This window comes from Dryas octopetala, chromosome 4 (assembly GCF_963921425.1).
Source record: "Dryas octopetala chromosome 4, drDryOcto1.1, whole genome shotgun sequence".
Lineage (NCBI taxonomy): Eukaryota > Viridiplantae > Streptophyta > Magnoliopsida > Rosales > Rosaceae > Dryas > Dryas octopetala.
In genome coordinates, this window is record NC_141369.1 from 7501823 (window position 1) to 7528693 (window position 26871).

The 26871-nt window shown below is 38.4% G+C and overlaps 2 protein-coding genes, 1 long non-coding RNA gene and 1 pseudogene across 17 annotated transcripts; 3 read left to right on the forward strand and 1 right to left on the reverse strand.

Moving 5' to 3' along the window:
• Positions 1-4: 4 nt before the first annotated feature.
• Positions 5-1444, forward strand: LOC147286431 (chitinase 10-like; the record flags this gene model as incomplete). The annotated part of the gene is made up of 2 exons (XM_086240767.1): positions 5-438; positions 734-1444. Coding segments are annotated over 2 exons (801 nt in total), but the record flags the coding sequence as incomplete, so codon positions are not given.
• Positions 1445-3257: 1813 nt separating this feature from the next.
• LOC147286432 (uncharacterized) lies at positions 3258-13596 on the forward strand. Of its 15 annotated transcripts, none has more exons than XR_015121720.1 (8): positions 3266-3618; positions 4121-4222; positions 5024-5236; positions 5322-5384; positions 5867-5947; positions 12163-12221; positions 12311-12880; positions 13268-13596. It is a non-coding gene; the product is annotated as an uncharacterized LOC147286432 (long non-coding RNA). The 15 variants fall into 15 exon arrangements; XR_015121724.1 differs by having other exon boundaries at positions 12687-12880; XR_015121716.1 differs by lacking the exon at positions 5867-5947 and having other exon boundaries at positions 3258-3618.
• A 3432-nt stretch (positions 13597-17028) lies between these two features.
• LOC147286433 (GDSL esterase/lipase 1-like) lies at positions 17029-18689 on the reverse strand. The gene is made up of 5 exons (XM_086240288.1): positions 18419-18689; positions 18188-18309; positions 17738-17965; positions 17349-17604; positions 17029-17267 (listed from the first exon to the last, which is right to left on the reverse strand). Exons 1-5 carry the CDS (start codon positions 18687-18689, stop codon positions 17029-17031), a joined length of 1116 nt encoding a protein of 371 aa, XP_086096414.1.
• Positions 18690-21354: 2665 nt separating this feature from the next.
• LOC147286434 (palmitoyl-monogalactosyldiacylglycerol delta-7 desaturase, chloroplastic-like) lies at positions 21355-22925 on the forward strand (annotated as a pseudogene).
• Positions 22926-26871: the final 3946 nt, after the last annotated feature.

Genomic DNA, 26871 nt, shown 5'->3' on the forward strand with positions numbered 1-26871 from the left:
CATCATCTTCTTTTGGGTCACTACTACTACAATTATTGCATCATGGGGAGCTGAGGCTCGGCCTCAGAAATGTGATATATCGTCTTTGATCAGCAAAGAGCTTTACAACACCTTTTTTCTACACAAGGACGACACTGCGTGCCCGGCCAAGGACTTCTACACCTACCATTTCTTCATCAAAGCCTCCAAATCCTTCCCGGAGTTCGGAACCACCGGAAAGTTAACCACGCGGAAGCGTGAGATCGCGGCGTTTCTTGGTCAGATCTCTCATGAGACTACGGGAGGGTGGGCTACTGCACCTGATGGACCCTATGCATGGGGTTTGTGCTTTAAAGAGGAAATCAGTCCCCAGAGCGACTACTGCGACTCCACCAACAAGGAATGGCCTTGCTATCCTGGCAAATCTTACAAAGGAAGAGGACCAATTCAACTATCCTGGTATAAGCTTAATCGAAAATATAAATGTTTTCTTACTAGCCAATCTGGCCACATATATAAGATTGTCTCGCAATATCAAAATTATTGGACATATAGTACGTTTTATATATGTTATCATATTCCACGTAAACAATATATATGTGGATGACTCGTATGCGAGAATTTCTAGAGAGGTCCAACATAACACATGCTTCGTATATTATATATATAAGCAAATTCAGTTATAATAGTGAATTGTCATATTAATCCAATTTAGGAGTAATGTTTAATCTGAGTAATTGAATTCTTGGTTTAGGAACTATAATTATGGACAGGCAGGCAAGGCCTTGGGGTTTGATGGTCTGAGGAATCCTGAAATAGTAGCAAATAATTCCATGATCGCATTCAAAACGGCTCTATGGTTCTGGATGACTGAGCAAAAGCCAAAGCCCTCGAGTCACGATGTCATGGTTGGACGATATGTGCCCACAGAAGAAGACATAGCAGCGAATCGGACGGTTGGATATGGACTGGTCACTAACATAATCAACGGTGGCCTTGAATGTGGAATACCCAACGATGCACGAGTGAATGATCGGATTGGTTATTTCAAAAGATATGCTAAGTTGCTTGATGTTCATACCGGACCTAACTTAGACTGTGAAAATCAGAAGTCATATTAACATCTCTATCGATCTAGCTATATTATTGTAGTTGCATGGATTAAGAATGGATTAAGAATGGCTAGCTAGCTAGCTTTGATGATGGATTTTTCTGTTTTGTACTTTATTTCTTTTTTATTCTTTTGGAGATTTGATGAATAGAATATGTTGCAATGCTTCAATCATGGAGTTGTTATATGAGGAAAGGGTCAAAGGACAAAATTAATGTAAAGGGTAACTCTCATTACCCGTTATTCTTTGGCTTATCCTAAGCGTCCTTAGTGCATGGCTTTGTCTTTCATGTAGCCTTGTATTGTAGGACTCAAAAACAATACATATTTAATATTTGGTTTAGCAGATACGTACCATATATGTATTTTAATATGGCACTTGATAGTCTTTTGACCACATCTCAGAATGTGATTTCATCATGTAAACCGTTCTGTTTGTACCGCTTTAGGCCTAGTTGGTGGGTGAATAATATAGTTAATTGTTGAGGGCTGAGATTTAATTTTAAAATTTAAACACAACCCCTCTTAACCTACTTGAAGATTTAATTTTAAGTTCCACGTTCATTCCTGCTGCGAATAAGGCATGGATTACATATATATTGTGCAACCTACAATCTTCAGCTCACATGACTCTCTAATCACTATTAAAAAAAAAAAAAACTCATAGTCACAATTGATCAAAAGTATGCAGTACTTTACAATTCTAGCTATTATATCTCAAGTCCTACTCATTTTTAATTCAAAGCTAATTAATTTGACTGTCGGAGGGTTTATAATCGGCACCACACCGGAACTACTCACTCTCAACGTGTATTCATGTTTATTTTGCAAGATTACCTCGTATGATGATTAACAAAAGTGGAGATATATTTTATGCTTTAAAAAATCTATTTTCATGATTGGGATGGCAGGTTATGAAAGGCCGGGCCATAGAATTGAGTCAGCTCAAACGACATCTTAGCCAATTCAAGAAGCTAGGCACCAGAGTATAAACTAGGCCTAGCTAGAGGAAAATGAAAGAATCGCACGCACTTTAATTACTTGATATATTGAGTTGGTTTAATTTCCTATATATCCATATCAAATTTTGACCTATATTCGATGTACGTGTTGTGACTTGTGAGTTGTGACACAACCATTTTCAATGACAATCTTGGCAAAACCCTTTCCAAAGAGCAAACGGAATTAGCCATCATATATGCACTGAGTGTCTGAGTCACTGACCAATTTCCCTCCACATTCATCAGTGTATATTTCAGTGGTAATTAAGAGTAATTAAACAAGGCAAAACACAATTATCAATTTATATATATATATATACGAAATATTTGTCTCAATGTACATTGGAAATTAAGACGAGCTAGGAGGCCAGTCATTGCCTGCATGGTACATGTGTGGATGTACATTCGTGAGACGGTGAGGCATGGAGAGTTCGATTCTGGCTCAGGATGAGCGTTGGCAGCATGCTTAACACATGCAAATCGGACGGGTGAGTAATACTTAATTAAGAACCTGTCCTTGGGGCTAGAAATGGCTGAGACAGAAGGTGTAAAAATCAGCTTCTGCGACTTCTAGCATGGAAAAGCCCTTGTGATCTTCAATCTTTTTACTGCGGACAAGAACATCCTGCACACATTAAACACAAGAATTAATTGGGGATTTGTGAATAAATTATGCAAATGATCAAATTAACTAATTAATTGGGGATGAGTAGTACTTACTCCCAAGGAATTGACATCCTCCACCATCATCAAATCCCCTTCCTCATCTTCATATTTCAACACATGAAAATCTTGATGATGATGATGATGATTACCAGAATGCACTCTATCCACCTCATCTCCCACTACTACAAAAAAGCTCATACATATCACTATATTAATATCAGTTTTAAAGGTATTCGATATAATATGGTTTTTAATATCGTTTAAAAGTTTTTTTTTCAAAAACTGATATATAAACTATTTTACATATCATTAAGATTTTGAATGTGATATATTATGTTGGACAAATTTATTAACATGCTTTAAAAATGATATCTATACAGATAAATGATGCGAAAATTTAAGAATGGGAAAAACGCGGTACTGTTCACCACTTAAAATTTTTTTGACAACCCGTGTTTACACACACCTACACTCACACACCCACACTCACATCCAAACTGAACCGCACCCAGACCAAACCCACACCAACACCCACACCACACCCTAACTCATCATCTTCTTCATCGATCTCCGACGAAGATATATGGATTGAGCTCGAAGATTAAGCTAGCTAGCTGGGCTTCCAATCCACCCAGCCTTAAGATGTTGAGAGTGAATGCTTGTAGATCGAGATCGATGGGTTGAGCACTCACGAAGGCTTGTAGAGAGTGAGCGCGACAGAGAGACAGAGAGAAGTCTGAGAAGTTGCGAAGAGAGAGAGAGAGAGAGAGAGAGAGCTCGATCTGGACGACGTCGCGAGATCCAGATCGACCCAGAGAAGCCTTCCTGATACCATGCACCATCCAGCCTTCACGATTTCAGGTATTTGATGAGATTGTTTTGTTATTTTTTCTTTTTAATTTTAAGTTTAGATTTCGGATTTAGGGTTCTAATATCTGCAGGTTGTTTGAACATGGGTGTTTTGTTTTTTGGGTGTTTCTGGAATTTGGGTGTTTTGTAGTTTGTTTGAACTCGGGTCTGTTTGAATTTGGGTGCTAGAATTCTTTGTATTTACCTGAAATATGGAACATTATGCAAAATCATTCATTTTGGGTCTGTGTTATGAATTTGGCTCTACCTGGGTTTTGTTCCTTTCACCGAGAATTTGGCTCTTCCTGATTTTGGCATTTTGGGCTGCTTATGGATCTCTGTTTGGTTTATTTGAAGTTTCTGGTATTCTGAAGTCTGAATTATGTTCCTCAGTGATGATATTAATATGGGTTACTTGTAATTTCAGATAGTCTATTTTATATGCATTCATTTGATGCTTATCTTTGTATAAAGTCTTTTGCACATAAGGTTATAATTTATATGAGCTCTGTAGTCAATTCTCACTCAGTATACATCACAACTGATGATGCCAGCTATCTCTCCGATGGCCTCATTCATAACAAGAGATGCAAAGCCGCTCATGAGAGAAAAAAGGGTACATCACACATATATATGTATATATAATAAGTGATTTATGTGTACGTGCATCCATATGTTTCCATGCTTTTGATTGATTAGGTGATTTGTTGGAGGATTGATATGTACATGTTCTTCGCTTGTAGTTTGATCTGCTATTAGTGGTATATACTATATATAGTATGTACATTGTACAAGTTTACAGTATGATCATACTTTCTTCTTTTTGTATTAATTTTTGTTTCTGTAATATCTCTGCTTTGATGATTTCAATCTTTCCAATCTGTTAATTCGTTCCATTGTGATTTTGTTTTCTTAATGAATTCTTTGTTAACACTTTAATTGTTACTTCTTGTATACATATATATGTGTATTAGTGTAACTTGATGGATTTTATAAGTTTATTTATTTATTTATTATGGTAGACTGTATGAGTCTTCTATGGGGACAATTCAATTCTTCTTTCTTTTTGGTTAAACAATTGTATTCTCCTTTCATTGTTTGCATTTTGCTTATTTAGAGTTTTCTTTACTCTGGCTCATGCATTTTATAAAACCTTGCAGTAGTAATTAAATACTGTAGATAACATGCTGCTCTTCAAATTAATTGATTTGCATTTACTAAACTATGCACCTTTTTAAAAACCCACTGTTAATTTGGCATCTCCAAGCTCTCTATCTTGTAGTAAAATTATTAAATTGATGCAAGAAGATGAGTTTGTTTTAGCATTGATGACAATAAATTAAAAGTTTTGCATTTAGATTGTTGCGATTTGGTAATTTTGGTTGTGAATGGATTTTAAAGAATGAAATCTCCTCAGGGAGGCCATGGACTGGGGAAGAGCATCGAGTATTCCTAGCTGGATTGAAGAAGCTTGGGAAAGGTGATTGGAGGGGAATAGCTAGAAATTTTGTGACCACCAGAACCCCAACCCAGGTTGCTAGTCATGCACAGAAGTATTTCCTCAGGCAGGCTACAAATGACGAGGAAACGAAGATCAAGCCTTTTTGACATGCACTTTAAAGACTTTTCTGTAACTCTTTCTCTCTAATCTCTCTCTGTACTATGTATATTTTAGTGTCATATAAATTACTAGTTTAGACTTGATGGACCTACAGGATCAAGGTCCTCTACACTCCCCACGATCACCAACATATAAAGCTACTGAAACTTCCTCACAGGTAAGTCCATATATTGTGTCCATATATTCTAATTTAAGGATATAAAATGTCATGTATTGTTTGAATTTTGTATAAAAGAAATACATATGTGACAGCATGTTGTAATGGTGTGGATCCAATCTTGTGTATGGGAAAAGAAATTGCTTGAGTATCATTGTTCTTTTTTTTCTTTGGTCCACTTGTGTAAATGTTTTTTCTTTCTTCCCCAGTTTCAGTGCACTAGCCATGTTAGTCTATTGGCCAATTATTAATTTATGGGTTAATTTAGACCAAAATTTTTATAAGGGTTCTACTACTGGTGTTGTACTTTATAAAATTGTCTGACTGTTTAAATCTTACTTCTTAGGTTTAATAATGGGAAAGGATAAGAATGCATGATTGGTCTATCTCATGCTCCAATCAGATTGTTTAATTTCTGGATTTGCTGTATTGGGTTTTGTTGATGCATAATTCTAATAACTGCCTTTTCTTTGGTATTACAGCTTTCCTTCTCGTTCAGACCAAAATTGTTGATTTTTTGTGGATTCAAAGATCTGCATATTCAACCCAAAAGATAAATCAAGGTGCAATCCAATATTTTTTTTGAGAAAGGGGAAACTTCATTGATTAAGGATAATTGGAAACATCTGCTGAGAGGATTGGGAGCAACCAGGGGGGTGCTTCCTCAACCCAAGTGGAGAACTCATTACAAGATAAGGCCATTTTGGCTACAGCATCAGCTGCCATGTTACAGCTACGAGGTACCCATTGACAGGAGAAGGAGATAAATAAAAGACCAAGTTCCACAGCCTCGTTGAGCAGGGCAGCATCAGCCCCCAAGTAGAGCGATTGGGACACGATCTTCGCCACCGCATCCTTGGCATCAAGCTCCAGTAGAACATGCCTGAATCCCAAGTCCCAAGCAAAACGTAGTCCTTCTCTTGCTGCGATCAACTCGGTATGAGCAGGGCATATGAAGGGTTGCACCTGTAGCGCACCAGCCGCCAAAAATTGGCCATCTTCATCTCGGATTACGATCCTGACACCGCGAGCACCCGACACAGAGCATGTCGCGCCATCAACATTGACTTTCACCCAACCAGCCAGTGGGCGCCTCCATTGATGGGTCAGTGTTGGTTTCGGTGTGTTCTCCTTTCTTAAGTTGGCCTCCCTATAGTTGCGTGCGAATTCACCCATTCGCTCCACAAGCTTGAGGGGCGAGATAGCAGAGCCGTTAAAAAGAAAGTCGTTTCTGGCGTTCCATAAGCCCCAGCAAATATAAGCTGCAAGTGTCAGTTCAGTGTGGGAAAGGGTTGTAGTTAAGTAACGTAGAAAACCAGAGGAACCATCCCAAATCCACCTCCTCGAGGCACCATATATCACTGAGGATTTCCAGACATCATGTGCATAGGGGCAATCCCAGAGGGCATGTAGCAAAGTCTCAGGAGCACGCTCATATCTGGGGCAAGAGGAGTCCAGGGTCACCTTTCTCATGTATAAGGTGGCTCGGCATGGAACAAAATTGTGCATACATCTCCAGAGAAACAATTTGATTTTATTTGGGCATTGCAAGGTCCAAATTGACTTCCAAAGATTTGAGTTCACACCCGTTGAAGTAGTGGGGTTTCCAGCAATTCTATCCTTTTCAGATCGGGCAGTCTTGTACCCGCTGCGGACATTATAGAGGCCGTTCCGTTCGTAGTGCCAGAGGAGGCAGTCGTCTCTCATTTGTGTACTCAGGGGTATACTCAAAATCGCAGTGGCTTCTTCTTCCCAGAAAGATTCCCGAATGAGTTGTTCATTCCAAACACCTGGAGCTGAAAATAGTTCAGTGACAATTGTGTCCGGCGCCAATAGGGGAGGGGAACAGATTCGGAATGAGGAAGGTCTAGGGATCCATTTGTCTTGATACACGCGAACACAAAGCCCAGTACCCACCCTCCATCGTAGCCCCAGTTGAAGAAGCTCTCTGCCCCATAGGAGAGATCTCCAAATATGTGAAGCATGACTGCCCAGCTGGGCGTGGAGGAGGATTCCATTGGGGAAGTATTTGGCCTGGTAGATCCTAGCCACCAGCGAGTTGGGCGCAATGAGGAGACGCCAGCATTGCTTGGCAACCAGGGCTTGATTGAAGTCACCAATATGTCTGAATCCTAGACCACCACCATGTTTTCCACGGCATACAGCATCCCAGTTGGCCCAGTGAATTCCTTTAGCATTTTTGGCCTTGGCCCACCAGAATTTGGCGAAAATGGAATGGAGTTTTTGCCATACACCTTTAGGCATCCGAAAACAGCTCATTGAATAGGTGGGCATCGCTTGAAGGACGGCTTTGATTAAAACATCTTTCCCAGCACGTGATAGCAGTTTTTCTTTCCACCCATTAACCCGCTTCGTGACTCTGTCTAGGATTTCATGAAATAGCTGTTTCTTTCCTCTACCTGCAAAGGTTGGCAACCCCAAATATTTCTCATGGCATGCAACAATTTTAATTTGGAGGATATCACTCACCGTTGATTTCACTTCATCAATAACATTAGGACTGAAGCACACTGCTGACTTGGAAAAATTAATCATTTGCCCAGACGCCAATTCATATGCCTGGAATATTTCTTTGAGAGTGAGACTAGCTTCTCTGTTGGCATTAAGGAAAAGAATACTGTCATCAGCGAAGAAGAGGTGGGAGATCGAGGGGGCAGTGGGGGAAACGCGGACCCCCTCAATAGCCCCTCTATTCTCTGCCTCTCGCAGCAGGCCCGAAAAACCTTCAGTCACCATTAGAAACAAGTAAGGGGAAAGCAGGCAACCTTGTCTAAGACCCCGTTGTGGTGTGATGAGGCCGGTAGGCTGGCCATTCCAGAGCACAGAAAAGGAAGTAGTGGATACACAATCAAGCAGCCGAGCAACCCAGTCTACATGAAAGCCCAATTTAATCATAACTGCTTCAAGGAAACTCCATTCAACCCGATCATAGGCTTTGGCCATGTCAAGCTTAATAGCCATCCTCCCTTGAACTCCTTTTTTTGTATGTTGGAGTGAATGTGTGAGCTCAAAGGCAGTCATAACATTGTCTAGGATCATCCTACCGGGCACAAAAGCACTTTGGGATTCAGATATCACAGAGGGGAGCACATCTTTCATGCGGATTGCAAAAGCTTTGGCGACAATTTTATAGACAACAGTACACAAGCTAATCGGTCGAAACTCAGTCACTCTTTCGGGCCTTTTGGTTTTAGGAATAAGGGCAATCAACGTATGATTAAATTCTTGGACACTAGTCTCTCCATTGAGGATACTTAAGCATTTGGCAGTCACTGCATCTCCCACTATATGCCAGCAGGATTGATAAAATAGTGCCGGCATTCCATCATGCCCAGGGGCCTTGGTAGGTCCAATAAGATTTAGAGCATGTTCCACATCCGCACGTGTGAAGGGTCGGAGGAGGCGGCTGTTCATTTCCTCAGTAACTTGCTTCTCAATTAGCTCCACAACCCTCTCAAGATGACCATTGCCTGTAGAAGAGAATAGGTCCTGGAAATAATTACAAAATAAGCCTCCAATTCGACAGCCCCGAGTTTCCCAATTACCATGATGATCGAATAACCCAGTGATTTTGTTTCTAAACTGTCTTGAGTTAGCACGCTCATGAAAATAGCGGGTGTTTTTATCCCCATCCCGTAACCACTCAACCCGCGAGCGTTGGCGCCATAAGATTTCTTCTTTTTCCAATAGGGTGTCAATAGTGTGCTCCATTTGTTTTCGGTGCAGTACCTCACTAGCATCAGTTCTGCCCAGTAAGCTCGCCACCACTTTCTTCGCATTCGCCAGCTGCTTGCGAACATTGCCATAGACATTCTGGTTCCAGCGTTTGAGGGCATGAGCACAGTGCTTTATGGAGTCAGCCAAGCCATGCCTATGTATATTGTCAGCCCAAGTAGTGTCCACAACATCAAGCCATCTTGGGTCTTTGAGCCACATCTGTTCAAAATGGAAGCGCCCCGGAGTGAATCGCTGTGCCTCTCGAGGGTCGGACGTTGTAGCTTCAGTGATAATGGGGAAGTGATCCGACCCAGTAGCAACCAGATGGAGAGTAGTCACAAACGGGAAGAGTCCAAGCAGGTCTTTATTAACCAAGCAGCGGTCAAGTCTCTCTTCCACAGTCACCGTCCCTCCTTGGAGGCGAGCCCAGGTGTAGGGGTAGCCCATAGAACGCACTTCACAGAGACCTGCATCATCTATGGCTTCGCGGAAGGCCGCCATTTGGCATCTTGGTCTGTCCCTTAATCCAACCTTCTCATTTGGTGATAAGATCTCATTGAAGTCACCAGAAATGATCCATGGCCGAGTTGCCCCATGAGAAATTCTACGTAAAAGCTCCCAAGAATGCTTCCGTAGATGTGTAATGGAGTTGCCATAAAACCCCGTTAGTTGGAGATGTTCCCCTGTAGGAGAAGTTGCCCACAAATCAATATGTCCTTTCGAGAAAGAGCGCAATTTCGCCGTCCATCCCCCAGTCCAAAGAAATAATAAGCCTCCACCTAACCCGTCACGTTCCACCCAAAACGCTCCTGGCATCTTCAATTTATATTGTACTTTTTCCATTTGTAATCGTGTCATCCGTGTTTCCATGAGAAACACGAAGTCGGGCTTCTGTTCCCTCAAGATATCCTTGAGGGCTCGGAACGTCCCAGGTCGTCCTAATCCCTGGACGTTCCAGCTTAAAAGCTTCATTGTTGGTGGTGGGCCGGGGCATCTGGTCCCACCACTTCTGCATTCTGAGCCTCAGAAGCCAGTTTCCCTTTTTTTGAAGCCACACCCTTTACTTCATCTTCCTTAGTCATCTTTCTTTTTTCCCCCAGAGTGTTAACGTTCTCAAGTTCATCCGTTTCCATTCCTGTTCCCTGTTGCCTCGCTATCTTTTTCCATTTTCCTCCTCCTCTCCCACCCTTTCCCTTGCTAGCAGTGTCCAAAGGGCTTCTCTGCATCTCAGCCGCTGCCTGGGTGCCACCTCCCTGACTCCTTACTGGAGAAACTCCTGAATCAGTGCCATGAATAATCTTTTTGAACATGTCTCCCAGGTTGCGGGCTTGTTTAGTGAGCCCCTTCAGTGGGTTCCCATCCATAGAGGGAGCTGGGACACTAGAGGTACCGGTGGGAGCAATCAAGGCATTTTTGAGTGTATTGAGTGCTTGAGTTACAGGCACTGCTTGCTCTCGCAGAGGGACTTCCCCTGAGGTTGCTGTCGTTTCATTTCTTTTCTGCCGTAAGTCCTCCCCTGATATTTTTCCAGTGGCATCAAGCAAGGCTCTGCCCCCCTCCACCTCTCCCATGCGTTCCAGTCTTCCCTTCTCCTTCCTTCCCCATTCTGCAGTCCCAGTAAACTTCTTTGTCTGTTCAACCCTTATATCCGGTGGAGGGTGCGTCGGTTCGGATCGCTTGGCCCCTGAAGGATGGGGCTTTTCAATTGTCAGTCTGTCTGGTGATCTAATCTCCACGTTCTGTCGCTCCACTGCATGGTTCCCTACCCCGCCTCCCAGGTTTGTTTTCCCAGGAGTAGAGTTCAACTTTCCATTGGGTTGCTTCCTAGCTTTTCCCAATTCTCTTTCCACTGCCTCCTCCACCCTCTCTTCCACTTCCTCTGCAACCGCTTCTGGAATTCCCACATCAAGTGGTGTAAATTTGCTAGGCTCTCCCTTGGCATAGAGCCAGTCACTCCATTGTTTTGCGGGGTTTTTCTTCTGGTCATCATTGGCATAAGAGCATAGTCGAGAGTTGTGTCCGAGGCGGCCACAATCATGGCAGAAAGTCGGTAGCCGTTCGTAGCGAAATTCCGCTGTTCCCATCACGCCATCATCAAGAAGGAGTTTTTTGATGCGCGGTAGAGGTCTGGTGACATCAAGACGTACCCGAACACGGAGGAAGCGGCCAATTAGGTGTGCCTCAAAGCCACCCGCTACTTCCAGGCATTGTCCAATGCCATCCCCGATGATCTTCCCAATTTCCTCAGTCATGTAGTCAAAAGGGAGGTTAGGACATTGGATCCAGAAGTCAGCAAATTTCAGCTTCATTTGTGATGGGGCAACACTGCCATCTGGCTCCTCTAGGAGAACTAAGGCTCTATCAAAGGTCCATGGCGCCTGACGCAGGATTTGTGCTTTGTCCTCCACAAAGGTGAATGTGAATAGGAATAGGTTGGGCCTGAGATCTTTAGTCGTCACCTGCCCCAGCGAGTCCCAGAGTTTGATCATAGTTAGCTTGAAAGCAGTGCGATTGAAGGGTTTTGAAGTCAAGACTTGGGCGACTAAACTTCTCTTCAGTACTTCTTGATTGGTTTGTGATTGGGGTTTGGCAATGGTGATTGCCTCAACCTCATCCTCAGTGAGCAATAAGGACTTCGCAAGACTGGTCGTAATCTCCTCCATAGCACAAGGGAGATACAGATGAAACGCTGTTCCACCGTCGAATCTTCGTCGTCAGCTCCACCGCTGCAGGAGTTGGAAAACCCTAACCCTAGCTACGAGTACTCGAGGCGTAGGAGTCAAGGAAGGAATAGAACTCTTACTTGAGAGGGGAATCCAATATAAAGTAGTTTAATGGAATTTATATTATTTTTTATTTTTGGGTTCCTTCATAGCAGAGTTTATTTGGGTTCCTTTACTTCATGTTCTTTTATGCTTAACCTAGATATAATGTTTCTTTAGTGCTTGTCTCTGCTGCCCTTTCACCTTATATTGATCATAGATAGTTTTATATCTTTATGTTCTATAATTCTCTAACCTTGCTGACTTTTGCTACTTAGGTTCTTGCCTCTCTCCATCATGCAGTCATTCCTTATCTATCTAATCTTGTCTTGTTATGGTAAAGTTACATACTAAAGTGGTTTTATTTTATTTTTCATATCTTTTCTTTGTAACTTTGAGTCTAATTCATTGCTTGACAACATGCAGTGACTTCTTAACTAAATCATACAACATTGGTGGTGTTATCAGTGTCATGGCTCTTAGCAGCCTCTTCATCCTCATAAAAAATATGGTTTAGACTTTAGAGTACCCCAACTTTTATGAGAAACTTTATGCATTGTTGGTTCCTTTAATTTTTATGGCAAAACATTGGTCAATATCTTTTCAGGTAATGCTAATTACTACTATTGTAACAGTTTTCAGAAGCTAAAGTTGTATAGCTAGTGAGAAAACCCAGGAAATTGACATAAATTTTTTATCCTTTTAGATATGTTGTGTTCATGATAATCAATTGAATGCAACATAAAATATATTCTATGTGATAGCTAATTATAAGGCCTGATATGGATTATACAATCTACAGAGCTTACCGGCTCTGCCATGGCTGGTGCTCTTGGTGGGTTCAATACCCACGCCAGCAATATTGTTGCTGCAATCTACATAGCCACTGGCCAGGATCCTGCTCAGAATGTAGAGAGCTCTCACTGAATTAACATGATGGAAGCTGTGAACAATGGCAGGGACCTTTACATCTCAGTCAGTGTGCCTTCCATTGAGGTACAATACAACTAATTGATGCTTCTTTTGAGTGAATTTATCTCATTCTAAATTTTAAATGAGTTTTGAAGTTGATGTCAAATCCATGGCCTAGTTTTTTGGGGAATGTTATTCTTTTGCTTGTGTTTCTTGCATTTTTTCCTTTCTCATGTACACTACCTATCTCTATTGACATGCCCTTTGCAGTATATTGCACTTGCAAATCACTATATGTTTGAAATTTTCATATATTTTTATTCTTACAAGTTACAATGAATTTAGATAACAATATAGACCATTTGCTATGAAATCTTGAATATTTTAGTAATGTGATTTGGTATGAAAACTCAATTTGCTTCTTTTTAGTGCTGTGATTTTGTAATTTTGTTTGATTTTTCCAATTGTTAGGTGATCGAATTTATAAGGAAAGCAGTACACATGGGAGGAAATTGAAGTCAATGAGGTGCAGATTTCATGGGTTAATTTTGATTCAATTAGTTTGTAAAATTATTTTCCCTCATGAACTGCTATGATACAAATTAGAACAAGTGTGCACTGCCATGCCTTATATTTGTACATGTTGATGACTATATAGGCCTAGCTTAGATTTAAGGATGGGGTTAGAGATGAGGTCTCCCCCTAATTTTTGTGATATGTAGACATATTTTGGGTACTTGGAGATATTGAAATTTATGTGAATTGAGGATCTTTACTATGTAATGGATGTTGAGCATTTATCTCAAATGGGTTGGCCACTAAAAAAATATGCAATACAAGTGTAATGGTATTGAGCAATTATCTCAGTTTTCAGGATCGAAAAAATTGATATCTAAACTGGATTTACATAACAATAATTTCAAAATATACGAGATCAGTTCTTTCAATGTAAGTGATATCAATCATGCCTTCAAAATCAGTTTCATCACTCAAAATGATGTCTATTGAGTATATTTATACCAGTTTCATACTTTTAAAACATATAATTCAGATATACGATATCATTTCTTAGAATCAATAATGATATCTATGAGACTATTTATATCAGTTCCGTAATTCAGGAACATATAAGTCTGATCTAAGATATCTGTTCTTATACACAATACAGATGTCTATTGAAATAATTATACCAGTTATACGATTAAAACTCATATTATTCATTTATAAGATATCAGTTATAAATATAATACTGATATAATATATTATAAATATATCATTTATTGTGTTTTTAACCATCCGAGAAGGAAAAATATATCGCATTTAAAAAATGAACTGATGTAAAAAATGATATAGATATCAGTTCAAAACTGATATGTAAACCAATGAGAATAGATCACGCTTTCCTATATCGAATTTTAGGGGCCTTAGATATCGGTAAATTACTGATATGTATGAGCTTTTTTGTAGTAGTGTCCCCCTAGCTATCATTAGTTTCAAAATATTAGACAATCACAATATATAGGGGAGAAACTTATTGAGAGGGATCCCTTTTGACAAGAACCAAAAGGATTGTACGTGGGCCCTACCCTTAATGCTATGCAATAATCTAAACCGGTTATTTGTTAGTAAATAAATATGACCAAATTAATAAATAGACGAACACTTGTAACAATAGGTAGATTAGAGACGTACAGAAAATGTTGATGTACATTGAACATATGTTCAAGTGAACTTATCAAGTCATGAAAACCATGATGGGCTAATAGATCCAGCTTCCTCCCAACAGGATGCCTTTTCATGTAAATCTTAACATACATGAAAGTATCAATAGTACTAGTAATTTTAGCTACAAATACACTGCCTTTAATTGTAATTTCATAACATAAAATTGTGAAAAATTGTCGTCCACATAACTCAACTAGGCTAAGAACTAGGTATATTGCATAGATATTAACCTATCAATCAATATGCAGAAACCCGGCCATCAACACTCAAATTGCAGAAATCAATACCCAATTAACATTACTGCAACCACAACCAAGAAAAGAGAAGGAGAATTACCTGGAGAGAGAGAGAGAGAGAGAGAGAGAGAGAGAGAGAGAGAGAGAGAGAGAGAGAGGTGCCTATAAGTCGAAACCTAGAAAACACAAGCATAAAAAAAACCTAATCTCAATCAAAAATAGAACTAGAAATTTAACAATCTGAAAATACCTGAGAGGAATGCGAGGAAGGAATCAGAAAAAAAAATTGAAAACCCTAACTCATTTACCTTAGATATCTCAACGCGCGTACCTGCAGTGAGCTTTTAGTATGGTTAGGGTTGAGATCGAGATCAAGAATGGATATTTGGGTTAAAGTTCAGATCGAGATGGAGAATCGATGCGCCACCGTGCATTGCCGTCGGAACAAAAGAAAGGTACTAGAAGGTTCAGCGCACCGAGAAGAGAAGGTTAGTGGTGGCACGACACCTTGCTGTCGTCGAAAACTGTGGATCACCAGAAATGAGTTTGACGCTGTTTGGGTTCGAATCGGGTCCTTGGTTGGGTGTTCAAGGAGATGGAGACCATAAGGAGAAGGGAGAGGAGGAGGTGAGCAGCCCAGTGTCGGTCCCGTCGCAGCCGCCGGCACACGGTGGCAGATCGAAGAGAGAACTCGGGGAAAGAGAGAGAGAGAGAGAGAGAGAGAGAGAGAGAGAGAGAGAGAGAGAAAGGGGGGCTGTGGGAAAGTGAAAAAATATTTCACTTTCTCAAGTCTTCTTTTAAGTTTGGTACACAAAAAAATCTTTTAAGTCTTCTGGAATTTTGCACTTCTATTTGTCTAAGTCATCAGTTATGACTTTAGTTATCAGTTTTTGAGATTATGCTGGTCAAAGGGCAGTTTTTTACACATTAGTTTTAAATCTTGGCCATATTAAATCTCATTTACATATGGGCCGAAAAATCAACTGATATCTAAATTTATATTATATCAGTTTTCATATAAACCGATAACTAACTAGTGATGTCTATCAAAGTTTTTATACTAGTGTCAATGATTCTCCAAATTTTTAAGTCTAGAATGTTTGATTTAAAAACACCATTGCCTTTCTCAAATTCACTTGATAATTATAATTTTTATATATTAAGCTAACCCTATATGTCTACTAGCTATTCACCAATTTTCAATTAATATTTGGTATTTAATCTTAATTTTTTACTTTTTTATAACCCAAATTAGAAGTTTATTGTGCCTACTTTTTTTTTTTTTTTTTCATATATAGCGGGTAGTAGATTATATGTATATATATTGGGTGTTTAAATGTTTACAGTATTTGGGTGTTTATATTTTGATGTTCATAATTGCTAACAATATTTTTTTGAATATATTGGAACATGTGCCATGAAATTTCAACAATCTTTTGTAATTAAGCGTAATAAAAGCCTCAAATCATATATTTCAATTAATTTCCATTATTTATCTCGAAGGGCAGAGTAGACATTGTGAATTGCTCACGTGTAAAAAAAAAAATTGAGTTTTTATCCAATGTCAAAATCAAATGGGCCGCACCTAATTTGTTATGGTTAAAATGAGACTATATCTAAAAATCTCAATAAAATATGGGGTTTACACATTGATTTTCTCGCCTATAAAATATTAGCTATATCATGGCTTTGAACTGGTCTTCCTCTAGTTGTATGCAGACTGTGAATCTGGACCACATGTAGAGTATGCAACTTGTTTCCAAGCCTAAAATACGAATACACATGATGTACTAAGTGTTAAGAAGGATAATTTATAAGGCAGATCACATACAAATCCTTGATGAGTTTCAGCTAGAGCACCAGCTCCAGCAGATGCAAAGTTCACCCCATAAGTATAGTTGTTGAACCCAGGTTGTAGATATGGTGGTATAAATGGCAACTTTGCATACTCAGCTGCAGCATTAATGCAAATTTGATAGATAGTATCATCATTAATCCATAGTGTTGTAGAAAGTAACAAACATTATTTACAGCATCTTATACCTTCCAATGAAATCTGGTATTATAGACGGCCCTCGGAAGCTCTAGGTAATTATTGTTTCCAGCATCAAATACGTAGTGTAGCTAATTCAAATCAAACACATCTATTTAATATGTGAATACTTGCATACAAAGATGTTATACCAAAGTTTAAAGCTTAATTTACTGTGAAACAGAAAATGAGTCTGCAACATGCTTAATTGTTTATGAAACTAAGAAATCCACATTTTTCTAAACTTCAAATAGCTCTTTGAGATTCATGTGAGACCCTGGGACATTGCGAGTATCACTCCACCACAACTCGGCCACTTGCTGGTAAACCCTTTCGGTTGGGTGGCCAGAGTCGAAAAACACATATTCGGTAACATTGTGACATAATTCATACTCTGTCACACCTCTCTTCCCTCCACAGCTCATAATTCCTCTGTATGGACCAGAGCCACAGCATGCAGCCTTTCCTTCCTTGAACCCTTTACAACATCATAATAACAAGAAGGAAAATTAAAAACAAACAAGAGAAACTAAAACTAAAAGGAGAGGGTTATATGTACCATATTTTGATGGATGGTTAATTCTTTTAGTTAGGTAATTGTAGAAATTTGCATTTGAATATTTGAATCCTTGGAGATGACTCTGCAGTTTTCGGAGGGATTTAGCAAGTAGTCTATTGTGTAGTTTCACTGGTGCTGTAAGTTCTTCGACACAGGTACCAATGTTTCCTGGTTTGAGTACTCTAGAGCCTGGTGAACAATTAATAGGCCCCAGGCTAAAAACCCCAAATTTCCTTCCTCCTATCTTGTATATTTCCTGACACACATCAATTTGTATATGAAGTAATTCATCCACAAATTTCTTTTCAAATTCATAATCATAAAAGCAAATTGTATATGGACTGTGACAAACTAGAAACAAGTTTTAAGAAGTTTCATGTGAGTATTACTTTGATCACCTTTGTGATGTTGCCAATCACCATGCCAACATGTTCATGTGAGTGGGGCAGAAACAAACTGGAATTTCTTGCGAAAAAGGTATAATGATCATTGCTGCCTATGCTAATTAAGTAAATGGACTTTGACAGCAACTCATAGGCTTCTTTATCACCAACTTTGCATCTCAACTGCTTCTCCACATTCTTGAAATTCCTTAGTTGAGTTTTAAGGTCTATAACCTGAAAAACAAGAAATCAACCATGCTGATAAAGAGAAGATATATAATTGGCCGGAAACATGCCCTTGTCAAATTGTAAATATTGGATCATTGTTATGTTGCGAGATTGTCTGGTAAGAGAACATTATCCGATAGGCAATGCATATAAACAGTACAACTTGCTCTGAAGCCTAAATTAATACATATTCAGATGGTGTAACTATAAAGAAGGCAGATCACATACAAATCCTTGATAAGTTTCAGGTAGAGCACCAGCCCCAGCAGATGCAAAATTCACCCCATAAACATAGTTGTCGAACCCTGGTTGTAAATATGGTGGTATAGATGGCAACTTTGCATACTCAGCTGCCGCAATTAATAAGGGAAATTCAACAATAAATTGTGTCATATACCATCCCTAATGTTAAAGAAATGTATTACAATATTATTTACATGAAGAAGGTCTTATTCTTACCAATGAAATCTGGGATTAGACGACCATTGGAAGGTCTACCAGTCGAGTGATTGAAGAAGGTTTGACCATATGGCCAGAAATTTGCCTGGAACCTAGTGGTAGTATTTATGTAGTTATTATTTCCAGCATCAAACAGTGAATCACCAAATATGAACAATCCAGGCCTGCATTTTGTATCAAGCCCCGAATGGCCATGGCAGCTACTTGGAATAAGAACAAGGCCTGCACAAAAAGCTGCCAGCATATAAACTTTAAACCTTAAAGTTCCCATTATTCCAGTACCTTAGCTCTGGTTTACTACTACTTTGTTTATATTTATTATATTCTCCTCTGTTTCTATTCTGTTTATAGGTGTTTGTGATTCACTTTGAGTACAAACATGACAACAACATTTTGAAATATGTATCCATACATTTGACTGTTCGAGAGGTTGGTTGTGGAATTGAACTGGTCATCAAAAATCCAATGGTACCTACTACCTGGCATATTCTCTTCACATATGGTACCTACTACCTGGCATATTCTCTTCACATACATAAATTAATTACTGAAAGCAATATTGAAGGACAAACCAGCATGCGATGTGAAATATTATAACCTTCTCTTTTTCTGATAGGACCAAATAGTATAACCTTTAGTTTGAGAGAAGAGTTGGGGTTAAATTTTTAAGTCACATATTGTTGTTAAGGGTACCGTGGCCTTCGCCTTAATTACAAGGTTTATTCTTTTCTTTTACAGAATATACAGGAAACACATACTATTTTAAGATGGGAATACTTAAATAAAAGTTTGAAGGCATTTCCAGCTACCATCCTGTCCAAAATTGAAGCCACCGGCAGCCAGCTAGCTACTTTCTCATTCAAGATTTCAAGGCATGGTACTTCCCCTATATTACAAGCACAAACCTTGTTCATTCATTTGCAACTACATATCACAGTGAGAGACACACAGAAGACTAAAATGCAATTACACCTTAATTTAAAAACAATTACACCTTCACTAAAACAATTACACATTCACTAAAACAATTACATCTTTACTGAATTCTGTTTCACTAAAAAGAACACAGCAACCTTATAAAAAAAAAAAACAACAGTACAACAAGCCATCGAGATGAGAAGAGTAGCAACCACAGCAAGCCATCGATATGAGTCTATCAAACAACTATAGACTAAATTCAGTTTCAGTTTGAATTAAATTTCAGTGTATTCAGTTTCATTGCATTCATTAAATTCAAATTCAGTTCACTGAATGCACTGAAACTGAATTCAGTGAAATTGAATTTAGTGAAACTGAAACCCTAGACAACATCGTCCGATCACCTCACGCGTGACAAATACACGACAGTCGCCACTGCCTCGATCTGTTTCTACCTGCAAATTTGATTCATCATATTTCAGAACCATAATTTTATTCAAAATTCATTTAAAACTCATGTTTCACGAACTAAAACTGTTTTACGAACTGAAACTGTTTCACGAACTGAAACTGTTTCACGAACTGAAACTGTTTCATCAATAAATAAAGTAAATTTGCATATACTTATAAATCAATTAAAAAACCCACATTTCTATCCGATTAACAACAAATTCAACTAAAACAGATTCACAAATTATACATTTCACAAACAGATCACAAATCAATTTCAAATTAGGATTTTCAAATTAGGGCTTTTGAACCAAACCGTCTGCAAATAGCTCACCAATTCAAAGGAAACAAAAGAATTCAAACGAACCAAACCGTCTGCAAATAGCTCATTTTATCCTAAGTAATAAAATGGGGTTTTTTGATTAATCAACAATTGGACCAATCTAAACACACATAAGTGACGAGCACAACGAGGAGAAAAAGATGGATACCTGATACGACGGAAATGGTTGCCGGAACACAGAGATCTCCGGCGAGGTTGTCGCTGGCTTCTCTCCTTAGAAACGAAGGCGATACGGGTTGGGTTGGAGTTCTGATAGCACCAGCGCACTCAGGACGACGAGAGGAAGCCATCCCTAGCAGTTCGACAGCTCGTCCTCGCCGGAATCGGCGGATCGCCGGTGATTGAACTCGGGTCTGCTTAGACCCAATCCGACATAGAAGTTTGGTTTCACGGCATGTGGAGGGCAGGAGGAGGAAGAAGGAGGAATGGCGGTTGTTCTGAGACTAGTCTCACCGGCAACCGTCACCGGACGACGAAGAACGCGTCGGCACAGCCGCGCGAGGAGAGAGAGAGAATGCTGAGGAGAAATAAAGATCGAATGTGAGAGAGAGAGAGAGATATGGCTGGGTATTAATTGTCTGGGGATATAATTGGAATATTAGAAAAATTGAGGGTCAAACCTGGTTGAGTATTAGTTGACTAGGGGGTTTTGGGAGAGATTAAGTGACTAACAGGGGGTTGTGAAATAGTTTTATTAAGGGTGGAGGTTTATAAATAACCAAGCTCAAACTTGGGGGTTTTAAATAGTTTACTAATATTTTTTTGAATATATTGGAACATGTGCCATGAAATTTCAACAATCTTTTGTAGTTAAGCGTAATAAAAGCCTCAAATCATATATTTCAATTAATTTCCATTATTTATCTCGAAGGGCAGAGTAGACATTGTGAATTGCTCACGTGTAAAAAAAAAAAATTGAGTTTTTATCCAATGTCAAAATCAAATGGGCCGCACCTAATTTGTTATGGTTAAAATGAGACTATATCTAAAAATCTCAATAAAATATGGGGTTTACACATTGATTTTCTCGCCTATAAAATATTAGCTATATCATGACTTCGAAGGCATTTCCAGCTACCATCCTGTCCAAAATTGAAGCCACCGGCAGCCAGCTAGCTACTTCCCCTATATTACAAGCACAAACCTTGTTCATTCATTTGCAACTACATATCACAGTGAGAGACACACAGAAGAACTGAAGCAACATATAGTACGTTGAGCCGCAATGTTAGATTGGATGGTGAAGAGTCGTGTGGGGTTTTTAGGGACGCAGTGGAACGGTGTGGATATAAGCAGTTTCATTATCCTTTTGGGTTTGCACTGCGCCTGTCTTTTAGCGCCATTTCACTTCAACTGGTCTGCATTCTGGTTGGCTTTTGCACTCTATGTTGTCACAGGTGTGGGTGTAACCCTAGGCTACCATCGGACTCTCGCGCACCGGAGTCTTACGCTTCCTAGATGGCTTGAGTACTTTTTCGTCTATTGCGCAGTTCTCTCACTTCAGGTAATTAAGGTTTAAGGTTTAATTTTTATATGATGAGGGCAGATCCGTGACATCCTACTTTATATAATAAGTAAAATGATTTATGTGTAGGGAAGTCCAATTGAATGGGTGAGCACACACAGGACCCATCATCAGTTTACCGACACATGGAAAGACCCTCATAGCCCTATCAAGGGATTCTGGTTTAGTCATATTGGTTGGATCATAGATTATCGTTCTCGATTTGTAAGTGTAAGTATATTTATATTCAAAACTCGATCTCTTTAGCTAGCTTCTTCATCCACATGTCTGAGTCCCCAAACTCATGACATTCTAGTAGTGTTTTAATTTGTTGATCAAACTTTTACATTTGAAATTTTGTAGTATGAAGGAAGACTAACGAACGTTGGAGACATAAAAGAGCAACCCTACTACAGGTTTCTTCATATTACTTACCCTCTTCACTCAGTTGCTCTTGGAGTTCTACTATATGTCGCAGGAGGGCTTCCCTTCTTGGTTTGGGGACTGGTAATTAAAATTGCTCTTGATGATATCTCGATATATGTTAACGTACGTTTACTTAATTGAGGGCCTTGAGGCAGAAGATATATATAATTAATTAGTCATGGTGCCATTGCCATTTGAGTTTTGTATATCACCATCATTCTTGTGTTAACTCAGTCAAATTATTCTTCTTCGTACAAGACTCAATTAATTACTGGGATACATATATATTAATTTCTCAAATTAATGGTCGTCTGTTTTAATTTCCTTCTTACTACAATTAATATAATTAGTTTTGCAGGCTGTGAGGATAGTATTTTTTTACCACATTACTTTGTCAATAAATTCGATTTGCCACATATGGGGACAGCGAGTATGGGACACCGGTGATTTGTCTAAAAATAACTGGTACAGTATACCTATATAGCTTCTATGCACTCTATCTAAATATTTATAACTTTATGAATGAAACTTTTTATTTTTCTAAGTTGCATGGGTAATAATACGTAAATATATAATGAGATAATAGTTTTACTTGTTTAGGTTGTTTGGATTGTTGGCACATGGAGAAGGTTGGCACAATAACCACCATGCTTTTGAGTATTCAGCTAGACAAGGTTTGGAGTGGTGGCAGATTGATATTACTTGGTATTTAATAAGATTTTTTCAAGCTCTTGGTTTGGCAACTAATGTGAAAGTCCCAACTGAAAGTCAGAAGAAAAGAAAAGCTTTGTTCAAACAAAACCAGCGAAGAAAAACTTGAAACAGATCAAGTCAACATGGAAACCTTTAAACATGCAACCGCGTAATGAAACTCAAAGTTAAGCTAATATGTAGTGTTTTAAGCTAGATAGCTTTCCTTTAATTCCTTTTGTCCAAGAGAGTGTAACCTTGGTACTCATACATGCATTAGCTTGTTTTATCGTATGTGCTGAGGTATTATTTTTTTTTTCTGGTTAGAGGAGGGTCGATCTGTCTAGGTTAATGGATTGTATTGCTAAGGATCTTCATGTAACTCATTTGCATGTTTATTTAAATAAATTATTTGTTTCTCAAAAAAAAAAAAAAAATAATTTTGGCCCCTGTGTTTTACTCAGAAAACATATTTAGTCCATATGGTTTCAAAACTCCGCATTTGTTATTACTTGTGTTTTATATTGTTTGGAATTGTAGGACATTTTGTAACCAACGAGAAAATTTGTTTGAACTCATGATCAGTTTTACTCAAAAATGACAAAAAATCATTTATGTAACCTTCAATTTGATTTTCAAACAAAATTGAAAATTTGAATATATTTATTAAAATTGTCCTTATATATATATATATTGCAATTAACATAAAACACATAGACCAAATTTAGAGTTTTGAAACCATAATGACTAAATATGTTTTTGAGGTAAAAAAACAATAACAAAAAATGCTTTTTCCCTTAATGTTCTGTGTATTCTCGTTGTGTTTTGAGATAACTTGACTTGTTTGGTAGTGCTTTTAGAAGACTTAAAAGCACTTTGAAATAGTCAAAAGCGCTTTTTCTTACATTTGGTAAAAACAATTGAAAGTGTTTTTGGATTGTAAAAGCACTTGAAAGCGCTTCCAATTAAGTACGTACATTTACAAATCTCAAAGTTCCCACGCAAATCAGATCCAAATCCCTGCGAAGAGCAAAAAAAATAAACACAAGAAATTAGTCTCCAAACCCACAAAAAGTCAGTTTGCAAAATGAAACCAAACTAAGTAAAAAAAAAAAAATCTTCAAAATCCCAAATCAATCTCACCAAATCTCAAAGCCCCACGCAGATCAGATCCAAAGCCTAAATCAAAAGCATTAAAATTTTATAAATATTGAATTTTTATGAATTTAAAATAGTCACAACTGAATAGCAAACCGATTTGTGACCTAATTCAAAATATCTTTAGTACCTAAACTAAAAAAAATTAGTATCTTGTTGTTTTGCTGAAAAACTATAGATATTTGATATTTAATCCTAATTTTTTATTTTTTTTATTTTTTTGCTTAAAAAAAATGGTCAAGTAAACACTGTAAACTTTGATAACTTTTCTCCCTTCGACCAACCATTAAGTATATAGTAATTAATGCCCTTCATTTAAATAGATTATAGAATTTTGATAATAGGGCCTGCAGACCCTTGAAAAGGGGATAGGGATGGCCATACAATTATTGGGACATATAGTACGTTTTATATATGTTATCATATTCCACGTAAACAATATATATGTGGATGACTCGTATGCCAGAATTTCTAGAGAGATCCAACATAACACATGCTTCGTATATATATAAGCAAATTCAGTTATAATAGTGTAATTGTCATATTAATCCAATTTAGGAGTAATGTTTAATCTGACACTACTACAATACCTATCAAAGCCAACTAATATCATAAACTAATGTTTAAGTTAGTTTGTGTTATTCTCCAAACAGTGCACTATTTACTGTGGCTGACATGAGCCACCTAATTCCACTAAAACATAGTTACAACAGTTATAACTAAAATGAAAAATGGTTTCTGTGAGGGTTAAAGTTGTAAATATGTCATTATTTTGGCTATTGATATGTTGTGCCAACTAATATCCATCCGTTGGTGAATTGGTAGCCTTATGTTTTCTGACAACTCTCTCCTTCCTCACCATTGTTTTCAGACCGATCCCCCTTTTGTTTCCCTGTTAAACAACCAAATTTCATTCCAATACATGGTTAGTGAGAAGATAAATCCATAGCAACTTATGCTACCACCAATATGAGCTGCCGCCCACCTTGTAACTGATGAAGGAATTAACTAATTGCAGGCATCTGGCAGCGTGGGTTTGATTGGCAACTATTTCATGGGTAAGGTTTGTTAATGGCATCAACAGATGATTATTGGTTCCTAAACTAGTTGCTTACTGTGTGTAGCTCTATCATACCAGAAACTTTATCTTTTCACAACTGATGGAATTTATGGATTGTAAATTGGTTGTTTTCAGCAATTCCTCATACTATCTGGGAGGGTAACTGTGTTCGGTGCAATATAACCAAGGAACACTGCTTTCTCTGACTTGCCCAGTTTTTCCCCAAACTCTATTGTCATTATGCTTTTATTTAATTATTGACCTGTGAAATTTGTTTTTGGCTGAAAATTGTTTGTGGCTGAAATTTTTTTTTATGTGAAAACAAATATTGTAGTAAGTTAGATTGAATTACATTTTATAAAAATTCAAAAATATTGGTGTTTCAGAAAACTAGGATTGAGGACCGGTCCTCACTCTTGAGGACCGGACCTCCAGTAAACTCGTGTTTGTGTTTAAGGTTTGAGGACCGGACCTCACTAGTTGAGAACCGGACCTCCAGTAACTCGCTCTGAATTTCTTGGCTTAAGAACCGGTTCTCTCCTTTGAGGACCGGACCTCCAGTACGTTGCATTGAAATTTATGGACAAATCACTTATAATTTTTTTTGTCCTAACACTCAAACACACCTGATATGTTTTTTTTCCTACTTAAATTTTTTCTCTCTCCTAACTCTCACATTTCTCTCTTCTCGATCTAGCTCTGTCTGTGGTCTCTCTCTTCCCTCTCCCAGCACCGATCATCTTCTCCGGCGAGAACTCTCTCGTCCGGCAGCCGATGGCGACAGGACCACTCCCAAAATCTTCCTCTCTCCCTCCTCTCTCTCATCATCACAGCATATATGAGTCAAGTCAAAGACGTACTCTCACTCTCAGCTCTCACTTAGTCACTCGCGAGTCGCGATCTCCCATTTCCAGAAACACCCAGCTAGTACCCAGTCGCGATCTCTCTCGATCTCACTCTCGAACTCTCGATCTTGCCTTTATCCCAGTCTCGAGACCACCCACACCCACACCCACGAGGCTCGATCTCACTCTCGATATCATCTCTCACTCTCATCTCTCCCAAAATCAAAAGGTATGTCTCATCTCTGAAATTTCAAATTAGGGATTTAGGGTTAGGGTTTTGATTTGGGGATTCAATGACTCACGGGTTAGGGGTTTGATTTAGGGTCTTCAATTACTGATTTTAGCTTATTCATTTATCTATATTTCTGATTGGTGGCTTAGCTTACTGTCTCTGAAATTTTGGGAGTTAGGATTTTTTTTATATTTGGGAATTGGGGTTTTGTGACTTTGTCAATGATGGGTTATGGTTTGGGTAGGCGTTTTGTTCTTAATTAATATCTTTTTACGAAATTGGATTATTCTACCCCTCTAAATCTTGATCTTATAGCAAACAAAATTTCGATCAAAAGCATGTTCATAAATGTGTGTGAACACAATGAGATGTTGATATATGCCCCAATCATGAATGTAAACAAATACTTATGTGGTGTGTATGCATATGGTTTCCACTAGGGTCTTATATTTGTAGGGGATAGCACTGATGGAAACAGAGCTTTGCTCCCCGAATGCTCAGTCAAGTAAGTTTTCTTGCATATTAATGCAGACCTGGCTTAGTTATTCTCTAATTAATTGCTTGCCTTAGATATTGGCAGCCACTGGCTTTAGATGTACATGTAATTTTCTTACATTTTTTTTAGTTAATCTATTTGACAAATTTGGTTATTTGATCCACTAAATATATTATGCTTACACTTCAATGCATTTATTTGCAGTACTTTGCTGTTAGGCAAGGCTAGTTACAAAGTTGTGAAAGACAACACTAATTGGCTTTCTAAAGCATACTATGGGAATTAGATGTTTATGGTTTACTGTTGTGTGGCATGTGAGGTAATTGTAACA